Source organism: Bombus huntii, unplaced genomic scaffold (genome assembly GCF_024542735.1).
Source record: "Bombus huntii isolate Logan2020A unplaced genomic scaffold, iyBomHunt1.1 ctg00000122.1, whole genome shotgun sequence".
NCBI classification, from domain to species: domain Eukaryota; kingdom Metazoa; phylum Arthropoda; class Insecta; order Hymenoptera; family Apidae; genus Bombus; species Bombus huntii.
The window spans coordinates 18,913-34,917 of NW_026099372.1; the positions used below are offsets into that span (position 1 = coordinate 18,913).

Here is a 16,005-nt window from a genome sequence, read left to right on the forward strand (position 1 = left end):
CCTACGTGACTAAAGGCACGTAGTTGGTAGTTCTTACATAGGTATGAGGGAAACAATAGACAACGTTAGAAGAAGGACGGTTTCGCTATTCAAGGCGAATCGAAAAGTGTGCGTGTTGCGAGAATCAGAGTTGATCGAGACGTCGAAGCATAGAGTCGTTAGAATTGAGTTGCGAGTGTTGTCGAGTGTTAGAGTTGCTAGTGAGAGAGAGAGAGAGAGAGAGAGAGAGAGAGAGAGTTACCAAATAGTTGTCAAGTTATTTGTTGTAAATACGAGCGTTGCATTTAGTTTTCCTGTTAATCAAACATCGTTTCTCTGTCTAACTAATATCTGTATTTTCAATCCATTATTAATAAATTATAATTAATCGAACAAAATTACACCTTTAATATATTCCGATATTACATTACCGTGATGTAATATTTATCATGCTTATTTTGTACGTAAAACGAATCGTTGGAATATTCCCGAAGCTAACGAAGCATTTCCCAAAAGTTAAACCGAAGAGATTAACGCGAATAGTTAAGTGAAATTTTTCCATTAACTTGCTGACCAACCGGCAAATAAAAAATCATAAAAATTGTTTCAATGTGTTGAGGTCACGCATAACTTCTTTTTTCATTGACGATTACCAAACAGGTAAAATTTCGAAATTGTACGAAGGCCACGTGACCAGATCGTATTGGAATTTGAAGTGCATGGAAAAAGACAACTCGAAGTACAAACCTTGAGCTGTACTACTCGAAGTACAAACGTGAACTAATGGATGCAGAAAAGCAATTAACGCCAAACATCCGAACAGCATCTTGGAGCCCGTCATTGTTCTGAAATAAAAGAAGTGACGAATTAAAAAGACGCAGGACTAATAATAATAAAGGAAACTTAGTTCGTATTATAAATTGAATTTACATCAGAAAAGAAGCACGATCAAGCGAAACAGATCGTAGAAATGACAAATATCATCGATATACGTTTCAGTGTAATTTCACTTTTGAAAATTATTTAGTTTAATACGATCGTATTCATCGCTCCGAAACTTTCATTGTGCTGCAATTTGTGCTGCGTCTTTTTAATTTCTCTATCTTTCTGTGTTTTCGGAAAAATTACTTGAAAGATTAAGAATTGCTTGCCTTATTTTATTTTCGATTAGTTAGGATTTGATTATTCCAGGTAAGGTTTATTATTTATAACAGGTTTTATCACTTGTTTATTATTTAGGAGTTTGTTATTTTAGGATTAGTACCTTTTAGGATTTCTTATCCTTCGAGTTTCTGTTTCAGATATCTAGGTCTATTTCAAGATGTTTTATTACATTAGGATTATTTATTCGATTAAGATAATTTAAGAGTTTCACAATGTACAAAGAAATAATCGCGTGAAATTTAGATTTATGCTTTAAACGTATTAAACACGCGGTAATTTCAATGTCTATAGCCTCGAACGTGTTCTGATTAGTTGTGTCATTGTCTGTGACATTGAAATCACAAAAATCCATTGCAAGTGTGCTGTCATGCAATGTGGATGTAATTGGGTTTTTTGGGGTTAGGTTGGGGTTAGGTTGTATCATCTGATTTGTACAGTACTATTTTAACGCAAGGACAGGAAAGTTATTATATATTTCCCGTCCATTATTTGAATCGTTGTGAAGTGTAACGAATTATATTCGATTCGAGGAGATGTTAATGAATTAGCCATTTCATATGTAATTACATGGAAATAAAAATCATTGCAAAAGTAATTGATCTAATGACAACGGAATTTCCAATATTTTTTTGTTTCGTCACCTCTTTTTCGTAATATATCTTTTATAGGTACGTGATTTATTAATCGTTCGAATGGAAATAATTATTCGTATAATATTCAAACGATTCTAGCCATAAAATAAATTAAAACGATACCTGTCAATGATATGCAATCTGCGTATGACGTCAACCTCGATCTATGCTTATACAAGAAATTTTATCAATCAATGACTAGATATACAATAATCAAATATTATAAAATTTCCTGAAAACCTTTAGGTGTTAATATCTTTAATATTTGCAAGTTATTGTTTAGCGCTAATTAGTTAGAATGTAACAAGTGGTGTACCAGAATTGAGATAATTAAGCCACACGAACAATCTTATTTAGATCTTTTTAATTTTTTAATTCTCTTTTGCTCTAATACTTCGTAAAATTAATCTTCATTAGCTACTACACTTCATAGAATAACAAGAGATAATTTTTCTTATATAACGTTTCATTCATAAAATCTATCATTAAAGTATATCTTCATAAAAATATCATTCCATACTAACGGTATATTTGGTGTCATACGAGATAACAGTTACCAGTGATGACATATGTAACTTTATAAAGATATCTCGTTTTATTATATATTAAAAGAATGTACTCATTGCTGCTATATTTCAGATGAAAAAAAGGCGGCAACGATTTTACAGTAAAATCGTTCGTTTACAACTGATTCATTTACATTTCATGATAATACTGTGCATTCTGAATATGCTATGATTTGGTTTAAAATAATAAATAGTCCATTCTTGCATACTATTGCTCCAGCTTTACTTGTATTTTCGATATTGGTATAAATAGAAAGACAATTAATGTCGTTCGAGTCTATTTTCGGATCATTTATATTACGTTTAATCCATATAGTTATCATATGAGACATAGTATCGTAAAATTTGGAAGAATAAAACGTTCGTACAGGAAGTACATTTTATAAGAACTCCAACAAATCTGCGTGTGCACCTAAAATACAAACTGATAGTGATAGTGATTGTTCATAAGTTTATATACATTATCTAATGTCAATCGAAGGTATCAATTCTTTTTCTCCATAAGAGTACTTTTTCATTTATATGTGTTCAAAAATACATGTGTTCAACCGTGAAGCATATGTCACCTACAACGAAAAAGAGTTTTCCTATACTTAATATTTCCTTTATATACCTATGAAAGTCTATTCTTCGCGTAGTATGAAATTATGAATAAATCTGGAATATTGTTCAATCTGAAAAGAAAAATAACTTATTGACATCATTCATTGATACGAGATTCAGAATGTTTGTTTTGTCTTGCAGAAAAAGAAGGCAGCCCTCCCTTTCTTTTAATGTGAAATAGAAAGCGAAAATTTGAAAACAGATTTTTTGGAAATTTACTTGCAAATATCGTTTTCAATATCGTGATTTTCTTCCCAATGGTACTGTACTTTCAAATTTTCCAGTATCCCTCTAAAAACAAAAAGTCGAACCTCGTTATTGTTAACGTAGGCATTACAAGGAAGCGAAGTATTAGAAAGCAGCTCCTTTTTATTATGGATTTCTCTATAATCATGTAAATAAGAAATTCCGGAAATTTTTTCCTCAAGAATTTAATTCTTGTGTTTTGATTGATAATTATTACACTGCATACTAACTTTTCGCATACTGTTCGCGTCTAACAGTTTCCTAATAATAACTACTTCAAAATTACATATGTTCTTGCACGAATTCAAAAGTACGTATGATACAATTACAATTGATTCTAAAATAATAATTATTTAAAGATATTAAGATACTAATTAAACGTTTCACTGTATTTCAAAATCTGGAACAACAAATTTTTATTTATAAAAAATGAAACTGTCTTTATATATTCTTTGTCATGATGCTATTTCTTATTACCGTGTCGACATTTTTTAAAATTCATTTTGTTATCTCTACGCAATAGGAAAATTCATATACTGCTTAATATTTTTTGCATATTATCCATCCACCGCATGATATCTTCTGAAAAATCAAAATATTAATGTTATATTATTACAATGCTTCTTAAATATCAATTTTTGACAAATTTGAAATCCAATATATTTTGCACAATTATTATTTATCAAAAAATTCCAAGTTAGTAACTTTCTTTTCAAATGGCAAATAACATATACTTTGACTTACCTGTAAGTTTTTGTTCCTAATCATCATTTCCTCTTATAGAACATCATTATTGTTCTTATAATTACTACCAGTGTCATAGATATTGTAGTGGCTACAACTGAATTAATAGAAAATGATAAATAACTGTGTATAACACTAACACATAATTGTGTATAACAATGACAGATAACTTTTACTTACATATCTGTCGATAAGGGATTACTTACTGTGATATCCTGTTGATGTTTCTTAAGGCACTTGATTAGGTGCGATACGGTATCATTCCTTATGGTATACTGTAGATAAGTATTTTAGAAAATAACAAGAATAAATCTAAATTATTCAGAGGTTCCAGTTTCGGCTTAGACATAAATACAGGACCATTTGCAAAGAAGAAAGGGTGCGTTTCTACAGCCTCGTTATAGTAACCATGAATACCAATCTCTGAATTACTGGTTACTAAACATAAATATCCTATAAAATTTAATATATTTCTTTAATTTTTAATACATACATGAGTTAGTAGTTCTAAATTATGAATCATCCTACCTGTGATATTACGCTTTTCCTTATAATATCATCACTCGAGTGAACAACATTAAGATCATGTAAACCATGTCATCCTATCTTACTGCGAAGATACTTAGTTATGTTATCTAACATTATAAAAATATCATCAAATTCAAGTCCTTTTATTCACATCACATGGCCACGACGATCTGGTTCTTCGTTATATAATGTTCTAAAATTTGTCGTATATATAGGATGTACAAACCGTGATATCAAGGTATCAGTTCTTCCTTCCCAAGGGACAGTTTCATTAAAATTCTGATAGAATTAAAAATTAATTATTAATATTCTAACAATCATATATGTTAAATACGTTATAGTCAACGATATATACCTGAGCGAATGTAGGGGTGATTCCTTGATAATTATAAATGTCATCAGCCCACATCATTGTGCCACTTCTTTGTACTCCAGCCTCTAGATTAACAGCCTAAACAAACATACGAAATTTTATAGAAGCTGTACAAAATATAGTATATATGCGCAATATTGAAGCGTTCAAGGGGATATAAAGGTAATGTACATCACATACACGTGTACTCTCATGCAACAAAATACAATTAGATTTAATAGTATAAGCTCTTTTATTCATCATAATAGATTGGAAATTTAAGTGTCTTACGAGGGTGAGTAAAAAGTTACCCGCTCTGTCGGTGTAGAATTTATTTTAAGCAATTGTCAAAAAAGACATACATCATTTTTTGACATAATCACTCGATTTCTGTATACACTTTGTCCATTTGCCGAAGGACCTTTGTATTTTCTCATTAAAAAATGTTTTGGGCTGAGCTGCGAACCACGAATGCATCGTCGTCTTCACCTTTTCATCAGCTTTTTCGGCATCCATCTCGCACAAACTTTTTAAAATCCAAATCTGTCGTGCACTATTGCATAAGCAGAGCCGTGGCTGATTTGCAAATGATTTGCCACATTATCCAGTGTCACTCGTCTATTCCATAGAGCATAAGTTCATGAGCACGTTCAATGTTGTCATCGTGGATGTGGACGGGCGTCCAGCTGTTTTTTCATAACACTCGTGCGATCTTCTTTGAACTTTTGTGCCCATTCAAACACACTTCGTGACAAAACACTTTCTCCATAATGTGCATTAAATCTTTGATAAATATAGGCATCAAACATAACCTCCGACCACAAGAAACGAATCACAGCATCCTGCACTGTTTTCCTGCAAATCACCATTGCAAAGCGCCATTACTCGCGCAACGGTCACAAACGAATTGACGTAACACAAAGAAACCTGCGCAGCAGCACTGAACAGATATTGACGTCATACGAAGAGTGCAGATGGATCAATACGGTCGACAGAAGTTTTAACTATCTGGAGTGCGGATAAATTTTTACTGAGAGTCGTATAGGAATCTATAATCTGTAAGTACACCTTTGGCTGAATGGAAATTTCTCTTACATATAGTCAAAAATGCTTAAACTGTGTATTGAATTGGAAAGTGATAAAAAATAAGTGAAGTTTCGAGGTTGCATGTGATTGCATGAGTACACAGGACGTTTTTAGCGAATAAAAAATAATTTTGAAAGACACGAGACTTATCTTGTATTTTATGCACTCTCTGTGTCCGAATTTCCAGAAGCTCTCTATCTTATGAAGTGTTTTAGATTAGCCGGAAAATTTTGTACGTACGTACAAGAAGTATACGATCTATGTGGAATATTCCATTATTCTCTTGATACAACAGAAACGAAATTTACAGAACTTCTCAGAAAGTTGGTTTATTATTACCAAATTAATAGAATTAATACAAGTTTATCATCTTTACATACCTAAGTCGTGGAGGTTTATCGTGCGTAAAAAATTAGTGTCGTTTCAAAGTTACATTTCGTACATTTTAAGCCTATAATTTGTAACGTACAAAACAATGTAAATTTGAGCTGTTTCTTATCTCCACAATAAGAAAATCCAACTTTACGTTTTTTACACAATGATATTTATGGAACAGTAATATCATATTATTGCATCGCTTGGAGAATGAAGTCAAGGTACGATGTGACCCTAGTGTAAACGCTGGGATACCCAGCTGTGCCGCACTTATAAGCATAAGACACAATACCTATTAAATACGAGGTTAATTCATGTTGTATCAGCAGTGGTCCGCCGCGGTCAGCCTGAAAGGATCGTTAAATTTTTAATCAAAGATACTGAAATATATCGATCGAATTGTATTGAAATTATACTTATATACAGTAATAATCTTCTATTGATTTGTGTATTGAAATACTCCAATTTATAACGTACATGTTATATGTATTTTGAGCAAAACTAAGATTAGAAGGAAATTAGATTAAATACCATAACGAGGTGTGAGAAGTGGGCAAAACTATTAAATTGTGTTTATCTATTATTTTTAATGTTTAAGACGTCGATTTGATGTTAATTCGAATCGACGTGTCTTCAGATACCGTATAGTTTGTAGTAACTCTGTAACTTAATTACCGTACAAGAATCCTCTCCACCCTGAGCATGTTCGGCGCATATTATACCATCAGTGATATCAGGTGCATTAGGAAATTTGGAATAAGCTATTTTGCATTCGGCGTTCTTAATCACTGGCATTTGTACTTCCATTAATGCATTACGTCGTGGTCGTCCTACGAAGAAAATAAGAAAGATATTTAAGACTGGAACTATTTAATTTTATTATAAAATTGATATCACTTACTATATCTTAATGCTCCCGATCCAGCAACAAGGGGGTTATAGCCGACGAAGTTGCTCTTTCGTAGGGGCTCTTTCGTACAAATGGGATATACGTACCCTGAAAAATAAAAAAATAAATGAAAATGCAGGAAACGAATGACCAAAAGTATGAGAAAGAATTATACACGCTTTATGACACAATATATGTGTACAGTAAGAAATTTCAGGATATGATACTTCAGTAATACTCAATAGCATATATATATATATATATTTGAGGACTTACTCGAAAATGGCACCTCCTCCACCAATCTAAGAATGGCAATATTATGATTGTGTATGTTTTCTATTCCATCCATATGTGCACAATGTGCTGCGGTCAAAACATGCCTAGCCGATATCAGGGAACCTCCGCACTTCCATAGTGGTTTGTCTGGGTTTCGGGGATTACGAAAACCTAATGCAGCGATCCATGGCCAAGCGCCTAAAATGCAATAGTCATAGTTGTGAATATACATAATTTTTTCTCACATAACGGGTAACAACGATTATTACCTATTCGATATTCGATCATACAGCAGACGATAAGTACATACGTACAAATACTCTGAAATAGAGATTTGATAAAGACAGAAATTAAATTTTTATTCCAGTGGAATACAAATTATTAAATAATTCTATATAATTTCTATTTGAACTATACTGAACTATAAAGTTCAAACGTGTAATTTCTGCCCTAACAGTTTTTGATCTCTATCCATATTATTACTCCTATATCAATTTTTTATTTCAAGCAAAAAGATACTCTTCCTAACATGAAGTAAAAGAAAGAAATAATTCAAGTTAATAAGTAAAGTTACTACCGATAAAATCATAGCATTATTATTTAGTCTAATTGAAATGTACATTGATGTGCTGTTTAATGCCTTTAAAGTTCATTCTTTGCAGTAAATGGCTTATTATTAATCGGAAAGAAAGACATAAAACGTACCAAGTTCAGCTGGTTTACCATCGACCACCCTGGTATGAGAGACGTTGCTAAAACCACAGTATGGTGGTCGCAAAGCCTTATACTTATACACAGTTTTTATTAAAATTTCTCTCTTCTCTTTGTTTGGATCGTTCGGACAGCAAACGATCGTAACATTGCCCTGGTATCTGCACACTGATCGTCTATAAAAATCGGTGGCTGTACGGTACTGTATCTGCCATATTTCTTGCAGAGGTTTACATTTTCTGTAGTCAAGGCACCTGCCTTCTTGATTGTCCGGTGTGGTACATTCTGGATCAAACAATTTTAAAACATTTATACAGTTCAAAGATGCGTAAGAAAGCGACACCGATTACTCAACTTTCGAAGTAAAAGGCCGATCAAGTCCACCGGATTGCCCTACAGACACGTATTAATCCGTAAGAGTTAGTCATCATGTTGATAATAATTATCTAAAGAAACTTTTCACGTGAAAATATAAAATTTTAATTGATTAGATATTGTGTTAGCCATACTTAAGAAAGAAAATGAAAATGAATGAAATGAAAGAAAAGGACTACCTTCAACCTCATGTTTTAAATAAACACTTTGTCAGTTTTGCGGTAAATAAATTCTTAGGAATTCAGGACAGTTTTTAGTGAATCATTTTGTTTCGACCGTTCGCGGAGAGACGCGATCGCGAGATAGCACGTCAACGAGAGTTGTAAGTTCCCGTTACGATTAAATAATCGACGCCACGAACTGATCGATCCCCTTATTTCGATTATGATAATAAGGGTAGTTCAACGAAATTCCACAGAATTAACACAAATAAATTAATGTTTATTTCAACAACTTATTAACTAGAAAGATATAAATGGAACAAAAAAAATGTAACTGCGTTTTGGTTGATAAGTAATGCGCGACATACCACATGTGTTGACGGTTCGACATCTCGAAAAGTTCTGAACGCCTTTCGATTTTTTTCGTTTTTTCTGGAAGGCGACCCCCACTACGTTCGGATCACGCCACATTCTTTTACTGCGAGGTAAAATACGGGCCACGAGTCGACGTTTCTGGAAGTCGCCCTGCTTAATGAACCATGCGCTTGCCACTACAATGTTTGTTTGCCGGGCAGACGCGACGATCCGTCTGCGACATTATAGTGCCGCGATCGATAGTTAAGAATATGACCTATTGTAAGCCGCATGGCGTAACATTCTCCCCCCGTTGAGAGGGTACCGATCAAACTAGCGAGGTGTGGTTGAAGTTCCCATCTTATTTCGTCTCGGTGGCTAGTTGTTCGGGTTTCTCGAGATCGGGTTGAATTGGCAGTGGGACAAGCCTTTTGACGCCCCGATCCAAAATGCTCTTTGCCGTCTGAACTGTAGCTGTCCGGATGACACCATCGGCGCCTGGTTGAACCTTGATAACTCGGCCCAGAGGCCAATGCATGGAGGGAACGTTGTCCTCTCTGAGGATGACGATTGTGCCCTTTTGGATGCTGTGTCCACCCTTGCTCCATTTATTGCGGTTGGTTAGCTCGTTCAAATACTCCTTATGCCAGCGGTTCCAAAAATGTTGTTTAAGCTGTTGGATATGCTGCCATTTGGAGAGTCGGTTCGATGGAATGTCTCTGAAATCTCGATCACGTAAGCACATTAATGAATCGCCAATGAGGAAATGTCCGGGAGTGAGGGCTAGGAGATCATTTGGATCGGTGGAGATAGGAGTTAGCGGGCGGGAATTGAGGACTGCTTCTATTTCTATGATAAGAGTATTACGGTGTTAAGCTCATATGTTTCTGTTTCTCCACTCGCGCTGCGCCATAATATCCTTTGATATTTCCGATCCTCTGGTCGTACGAGGAATTGCCGATACAGGAATTTTCTCGATGTCGCCAGTGAGTACGTACTGATGAGCGCGGAATCTAATTAATATGCAAAATAAATTGTGAATTGATTCGAGAATATAGGATTTCCCCATTTTCATGATTATCGTGATTTTTGTATAAATATATTTTTTAAGATACTAATAATTAGGTACTTATAAATTAGTATTATCAATTATTTTGCATTTATAATTCCGCCTCTAGTATAAGTGTTAATTGAAAACTAACTTTATGTTTGAAAAAGTACTAGCAAAGTCGTTGAGTAACAAGCCACTGATGCTAACACAAATAGCATTGTCGTAATTAAATATTTCTAAATATTCATTTTTCATTTTGAACCTGTAGAAACAATTTATTATATATACTATTAGCTAAGTAATTGCATATTTAATTAAGTCGAAATATAAAACTTAGTTATTTTAATAATTTAAAAAATAAAAAACTGACAAACATTTCAATTTAATTTATGGTTGGAACAAAAGACAGTTATTCTTCATTAATTGAAATATTGCAATGCAGAGTACTTTCCAAAATACGCCGAGAGTATTCCTGATGGTGAAACGAGCGTTGCTTCATCGAACGCAGCTAAAGAAAACAACATCTATGTAGTTGGTGGTACGATGCCTGAAATAGGGGGCGATAAATTGTACAATACCTGTACTATTTGGGGTCCCGATGGAACTTTGATAGCAAAACACCGAAAGGTAAGTAATATATTCCTTTATGGCTTTGAATTTGAAAATATTGGGGCGAAGAAAGTGACTCTATCTAGGAATAATTTAGGAATATACATATGTACATACGTATACTATAACCAATTCTATAATTTACGGTTTATAAAATACGTTATGATACGGGAAACGCCCATTTTTGTTGTAATGTGTTTGTGTTGTATAAATTTTTCACATACTTAAAATATTATTATACTTATTTTTTCTCCTTTTTAAACATTATTAAATGATAGGATTTTTTAATAAAAGAAAGTGATAAAAACGCTGTCAGTTATTAAATAAAAAATAATTAAAGTTTAGGAGTTGGTAACTTTGATATTAAATTACAAAAGTTGCAGCAATAGAATTAGCGACTACATTTTTATGTTATTAGGTACATCTATTCGACATCGACATTCCTAATAAGATTACTTTTCGAGAGAGTGATTCACTCAGTCCTGGTAACTCCCTAACGACGTTCGATGTGAAGGGCTGCAAAATAGGTATTGGCATTTGCTATGATATTAGATTCGAGGAAATGGCACGCATTTATCGGAACAAAGGTACAGTAACTTAATCGATCAATACTTAACTAGCAAAAAATTAAATATCTTTCTTAAATATATTCTATATAAAATTAATATAATCTGTAACTCTGTATAAAAAGAAGCTTAATTTAAAAAACCAGTATATTTGCTGAAAATGAAACAAATAAAAGAATTAAAAGCACAATAAGAGGACTGTCCTCGCATATTCAGAAATGATGGAATGTGAATCGTGCAACTACGAAGTTAATTGGTATTCGGTGGCTTCATATTTCCTGCTTCTCTGGGTTAGGTTGCCAAATGCTGATATATCCAGCGGCATTCAATATGACCACTGGACCACTGCACTGGTCATTACTTCAGCGTTTCAGAGCGAATGATAATCAATTATACGTTGCCTGCATATCACCGGCTCGTGTTCCTTAAGCAAGTTACGTCGCATGGGGACATACACAGTTGACCAATCCCTGGGGAAAGATTCTTTACGATTTGGAAACTCAAGAGAATATGGCAGTCACCGATATCGGTAATTTACAGCTTAAAATTAAAAGCGAGAGATCCATGATGTAATTAATTTTTAGTCTCGTTAATTTATCGATTTAGCCATCTTCCTCTGTATTTGTTGAATTTATTAGTAAGCATTACTTATTACTTCGTATGTTTCTTTTTTCTATCAGATCTAAAAGTTGTTGAGGAAGTAAGGGCTCAGATACCTACATTTTCTCAGAGACGTACAGATTTGTACGACACTGTCTGTAAGAAGGAGTAACTCTACACTAAAACAGAAAATGTTTTTTTATAATATTTCTACTACGATATCCTTTTTTTGTGAATTATTACTAATTTCTTATCATTTGTACTAAATGAATGACTCAATTAAGAAAACCAAAACGTTATAAATAATAATCTGTATATCTTGTGTATCAACATGTAATTGGATATTATAATAATATAGGATAATAATATAGGAGAATAATAATATAGAAAATAATACATGCTTTTAAACACCTTTAATATCGATCACATAAATTGTAATAATTCACAATGATCACGCATACATAAAAGACCCTTTGATAGTAAAATTTACGATCAAAACGCAATTACGTATCGTTTAACAACATTTAATTTATAACACCTTTTAAACATTTAGACAGATTAACACATAACACTTCTTATATAGAAACATCAATTCGAAGTTATCAGCTTGGAGAAATTGGTCGATTAATACCTGTAGATTGTCTGTCTCGATGAAAGACTTAAAGAGAGCAAAAACATGATAATGCCGCTAATATAATATTCCTTCTTTCTTGTATCTGTCTGCCTCTCAGGTCGTTTTACTAATTACAATAAGTAATTTCGCCTTCTTTGCGCTCTCTTTTAACGCATTCGAGACCGAAAGAAATTCATATCAGTCAGTAGGCAAGGGTATAATATACATATTTTATATATAACTTATGTAGTAATGTATATATCATGTTAATTTCATATTTTTTTCAATATAGAATTATTATATATATATATTTAACTGTACATAATACATTATAGAATAACGTAGTATATAATTTTATATTTTAAAAATATGAGGCATACTATTCAAGATTGTCGTCGATTTAAAATCAAAGTATGAAAAGGATACCCTGGAGAGAGTAAAACACAGAATCATTCTAACTAAACATTCAGATCGTACCGACACCTAGGTATCGTCTTACAATTAAATCTCGGTCTCGAATGGATTAAAATGAAATACATACTTGCAGCTTCAACATCTTCAATATCGAGGAGATTCAAACTTTACAAATAAAAGCGGCCTGTTCCCCTTTCCACGACAGACTCTCATACCATATCCGCTCTTATCCAGGCTTTTACTTGAAACCAGCAATGCGTTCATTTACAATTTAAATTTACCCGGACCATCCACTGAATCGTCAGCCCTTTACAAGAAATGAGAGGGAACGTTCGCCCTTGAACACATAAAACAAAAAAAAAAAAAAAAAAATAGAAAAGGAAAAAAACCACAAATTTTAGTGAAGCTATTTTATTGAAACTTATTATATCATTTTAACAGCTATATATAAAACGTTGAATTATTTCCTTTCGCGCTGAGCAATTTTATTTCAAATTTCTAGCTTCAGAATGATAATTACGTATTTGTAATTATCAACAAGCTTTAAAAATATGGAATATTCAGCCAGATGAAATATAGGTAAAGTATTTAGAAGAAAAAAGATTGAAATGTTTTATGTAAAACGATTAAATTAAGTGGAAAACTGCGCTTCTTCCTGCTCCTCTACATGGCGCTACGCGGGACTCGCTTCTGAGCACGTCTTTCTCGTTGGAGGCTTCTTCTTTCTTTTCTTTCCCAGTAGAATTTTTGCACAATTCTTTCTCCCTTTTATCATTAAATTACCTCTAATTCTTAACAATCTTTAATCTTTGTCTCTTCTTCCCTATATATATATTTTTGTTTACTTTTCTCCGTAGCGAATTTTGTCTTTCTGACGCAGGATTAGGTTCCTGGACTTAGGGAGTTGCTACACGCCAGCTCCACCATGGCGACGGCATTCACTAGGCAGCCTACATAGCCACCTTTCAGCTCACGCTTCGGGACACTTTTTTCGCTGAGATTCTCCGCGATGAGGCATGAAAGCAGAGACCACCGTCTGCGGAGGCATGATTATTCTATTGTTCCTTTTAACGAGTAATCGTTTTACTCGAGTCCTCTCACTAAACCGTAAGTACGAAAGACTATTATACTTAGATAGGTACTTGGTCTCAAGAACCAACTTATTTTGGTCTTTCGATTAAGTTCTTAATTAAATGCTCAATTAGATATTCCTAAATATATCTTCATAATATTTCCCTCATCTATTTCTTTGACATTCTAGCAACCTCGTTAAGACGTCCGCCACTTCAACTTCTATCTACAAGTGGCAAAAACTGAAGCTGACCTTCTTCATGGAGAAACATGCCGGAAATGGCATCCGCACGTGTGAATAATTATACTCAGTGTCCAGGTAGTTCTTTCGATCATCCGATAGAAGTCGTTTCTGTTTTTCAGAGTTCGTTCACGTCTCCAGAATGTAAAAATATCCAAGGAAGTACCATTAGGAAGCAATGAAATTCAGAGTTTCTGTGGTTATTCCTTTTTCTGATTGTTTCTTTTCTTTGCCCAAAATGGATGATTTCTATATCAAATTGTTTATTCGTATTTTTTTTTTAATATTCCTTGAGATTTTCAATCAACTCGATTTCGAATTTTTTAGCACCCGATCTTCTGGTTGACGTCGTTAAGAAAGAGGAACGAGTGCACAGGAAGCATGGTCGGCGTGAGCATGATTAGATCCGGTCTGCCCGATGACCTTGCCAGTGATAATAGCGGTTCGTTAAGGTGGTTGCAGTCTTGATTTGCTTCTGTTTCGATTTCCAGCGAACTCGTCAGCCGGCATGGCTTCCGAGATGCTCCCCCTGAAACAAGTCGAAGGGAAATAATTAATGGACTCTCTGTTCGATTGTACGTGGATGACAAGCTGACCGTAAAAAGAAATATACAAATACGATTAGAAAATATAATCCGAACCCCTTTCGGTTTGATCTGAAGGTTTCTTTTTCTAGACGGAACCAAAGATTCTTATCTGGTTTATGGTGAGCTAAGGAACTCTTTGAAAACAGCATTTATAACTTTCGAAAAAGAGACAGGTATTTCTTGCGCGAACAATTGAATAATTAATTCGTTCTCTAAATATCCTTATTTGTTGTTCCTAAAATACATAATGATTGGAAGCTTCTTACGGGAAGCGCAATCAGCCGCTGATATCATTGAAGTCGAAACGCCATTAAAACCATATTACGATTCGCATGCGACATGCTCCATTCATGAAAACACAAAAGCAATAAACAAGTACAAATCAACGAAATAAATCCTCCGAGAACGAGACGTTACAGGAATTATACCATTGCGAGGATACAAAAGACTTGCTCATGAGCTACTTCCTTCAAGTAGTCGAGCGGTGTATTTTCCGGTCGTTAACTTCCATATAATGGGATATTAAAGAGTACGGACACAACGCTGCTATTTTTCAACTATTCATTATCAAATTACGCAGCGGGAATCGTTGCAACGACAAAACTGTAACGACTCGTACCTGCGTATCTTCCATTTAGCTGCGGTAAACGCTGACTTGTCTGCGTTTTTTTTTTTCACTTCCTCGTTACGGAAACCAGGAAAAGTGATTCACAATACAGTTTCTAACTGTACTTCTCGCGATTCTTTCTTAGAAACAAGCAATTGCTTCTTTTCAATTTCCTAAATCTATAATAAAACAGTCCATTCCTTGAATAGAAATTAACTTTAAAACTTTAGGCGCATACATTGTACGTATCGTATGTATGTATTTTGATTTGAAAAGAAACGCGGCAAACGCCTTTGAAAAGACGTTAGGTTTTCAACACCTTAACTAACTTAATTCCAGCGAGTTGCAAATCTGCTGCATCTCCAACATCTGAATATCAATCTTTTACAATGACTTGTTCTCCAATTTATTAAAATTACATCTCTCCCGTTGCACCGACCTTCTTTAAAGGTTCCCGCGGCAGGTTGAACCCGCATCACGTATCTTCCCTCTTCCTTCCACCCCCTGTTCCCTTTCTCTTTCTATCGGACGGGAAGAGCGGGAACGCTTAAAACGCGCGAATCACGCGAGCGCCTCACGATTTGCGAAACATCACGTGAAAATCA

General features: G+C 34.1%; 1 protein-coding gene and 2 long non-coding RNA genes across 8 annotated transcripts in view; 1 reads left to right on the top strand and 2 right to left on the bottom strand.

The window, feature by feature from the left end:
* Positions 1–4,508: 4,508 nt before the first annotated feature.
* On the bottom strand, positions 4,509–5,221 carry LOC126877118 (uncharacterized). Its single transcript, XR_007694762.1, has 3 exons — positions 5,126–5,221; positions 4,818–4,913; positions 4,509–4,741 (listed from the first exon to the last, which is right to left on the bottom strand). It is a non-coding gene; the product is annotated as an uncharacterized LOC126877118 (long non-coding RNA).
* A 927-nt stretch (positions 5,222–6,148) lies between these two features.
* Positions 6,149–16,005, bottom strand: part of LOC126877110 (venom serine protease Bi-VSP-like) — a 119,837-nt gene continuing 109,980 nt past the window's right edge. For 2 of the 4 annotated variants that reach the window (XR_007694754.1, XR_007694753.1), the window contains exons 2-4: positions 7,710–7,964; positions 7,441–7,638; positions 7,198–7,272 (exon numbers count right to left, since the gene is read on the bottom strand). Coding sequence is in view for 1 of the 4 variants with exons in the window: in XM_050639943.1 (XP_050495900.1) it covers positions 6,467–6,622; positions 6,951–7,105 (311 nt within the window). In the remaining 3 variants the exon portion in view is untranslated. Of the gene's footprint in view, positions 6,623–6,950; positions 7,106–7,197; positions 7,273–7,440; positions 7,639–7,709; positions 7,965–9,055; positions 9,898–16,005 lie in introns of those variants that run through there. The other 2 variants (XR_007694752.1, XM_050639943.1) reach the window with 2 other exon arrangements.
* Positions 10,541–15,793, top strand: LOC126877114 (uncharacterized). Of its 3 annotated transcripts, none has more exons than XR_007694758.1 (4): positions 10,541–10,719; positions 11,120–11,796; positions 11,948–14,781; positions 14,883–15,793. It is a non-coding gene; the product is annotated as an uncharacterized LOC126877114 (long non-coding RNA). The 3 variants fall into 3 exon arrangements; XR_007694757.1 differs by having other exon boundaries at positions 11,120–11,288; positions 11,563–11,796; positions 11,948–15,793; XR_007694756.1 differs by having other exon boundaries at positions 11,948–15,793.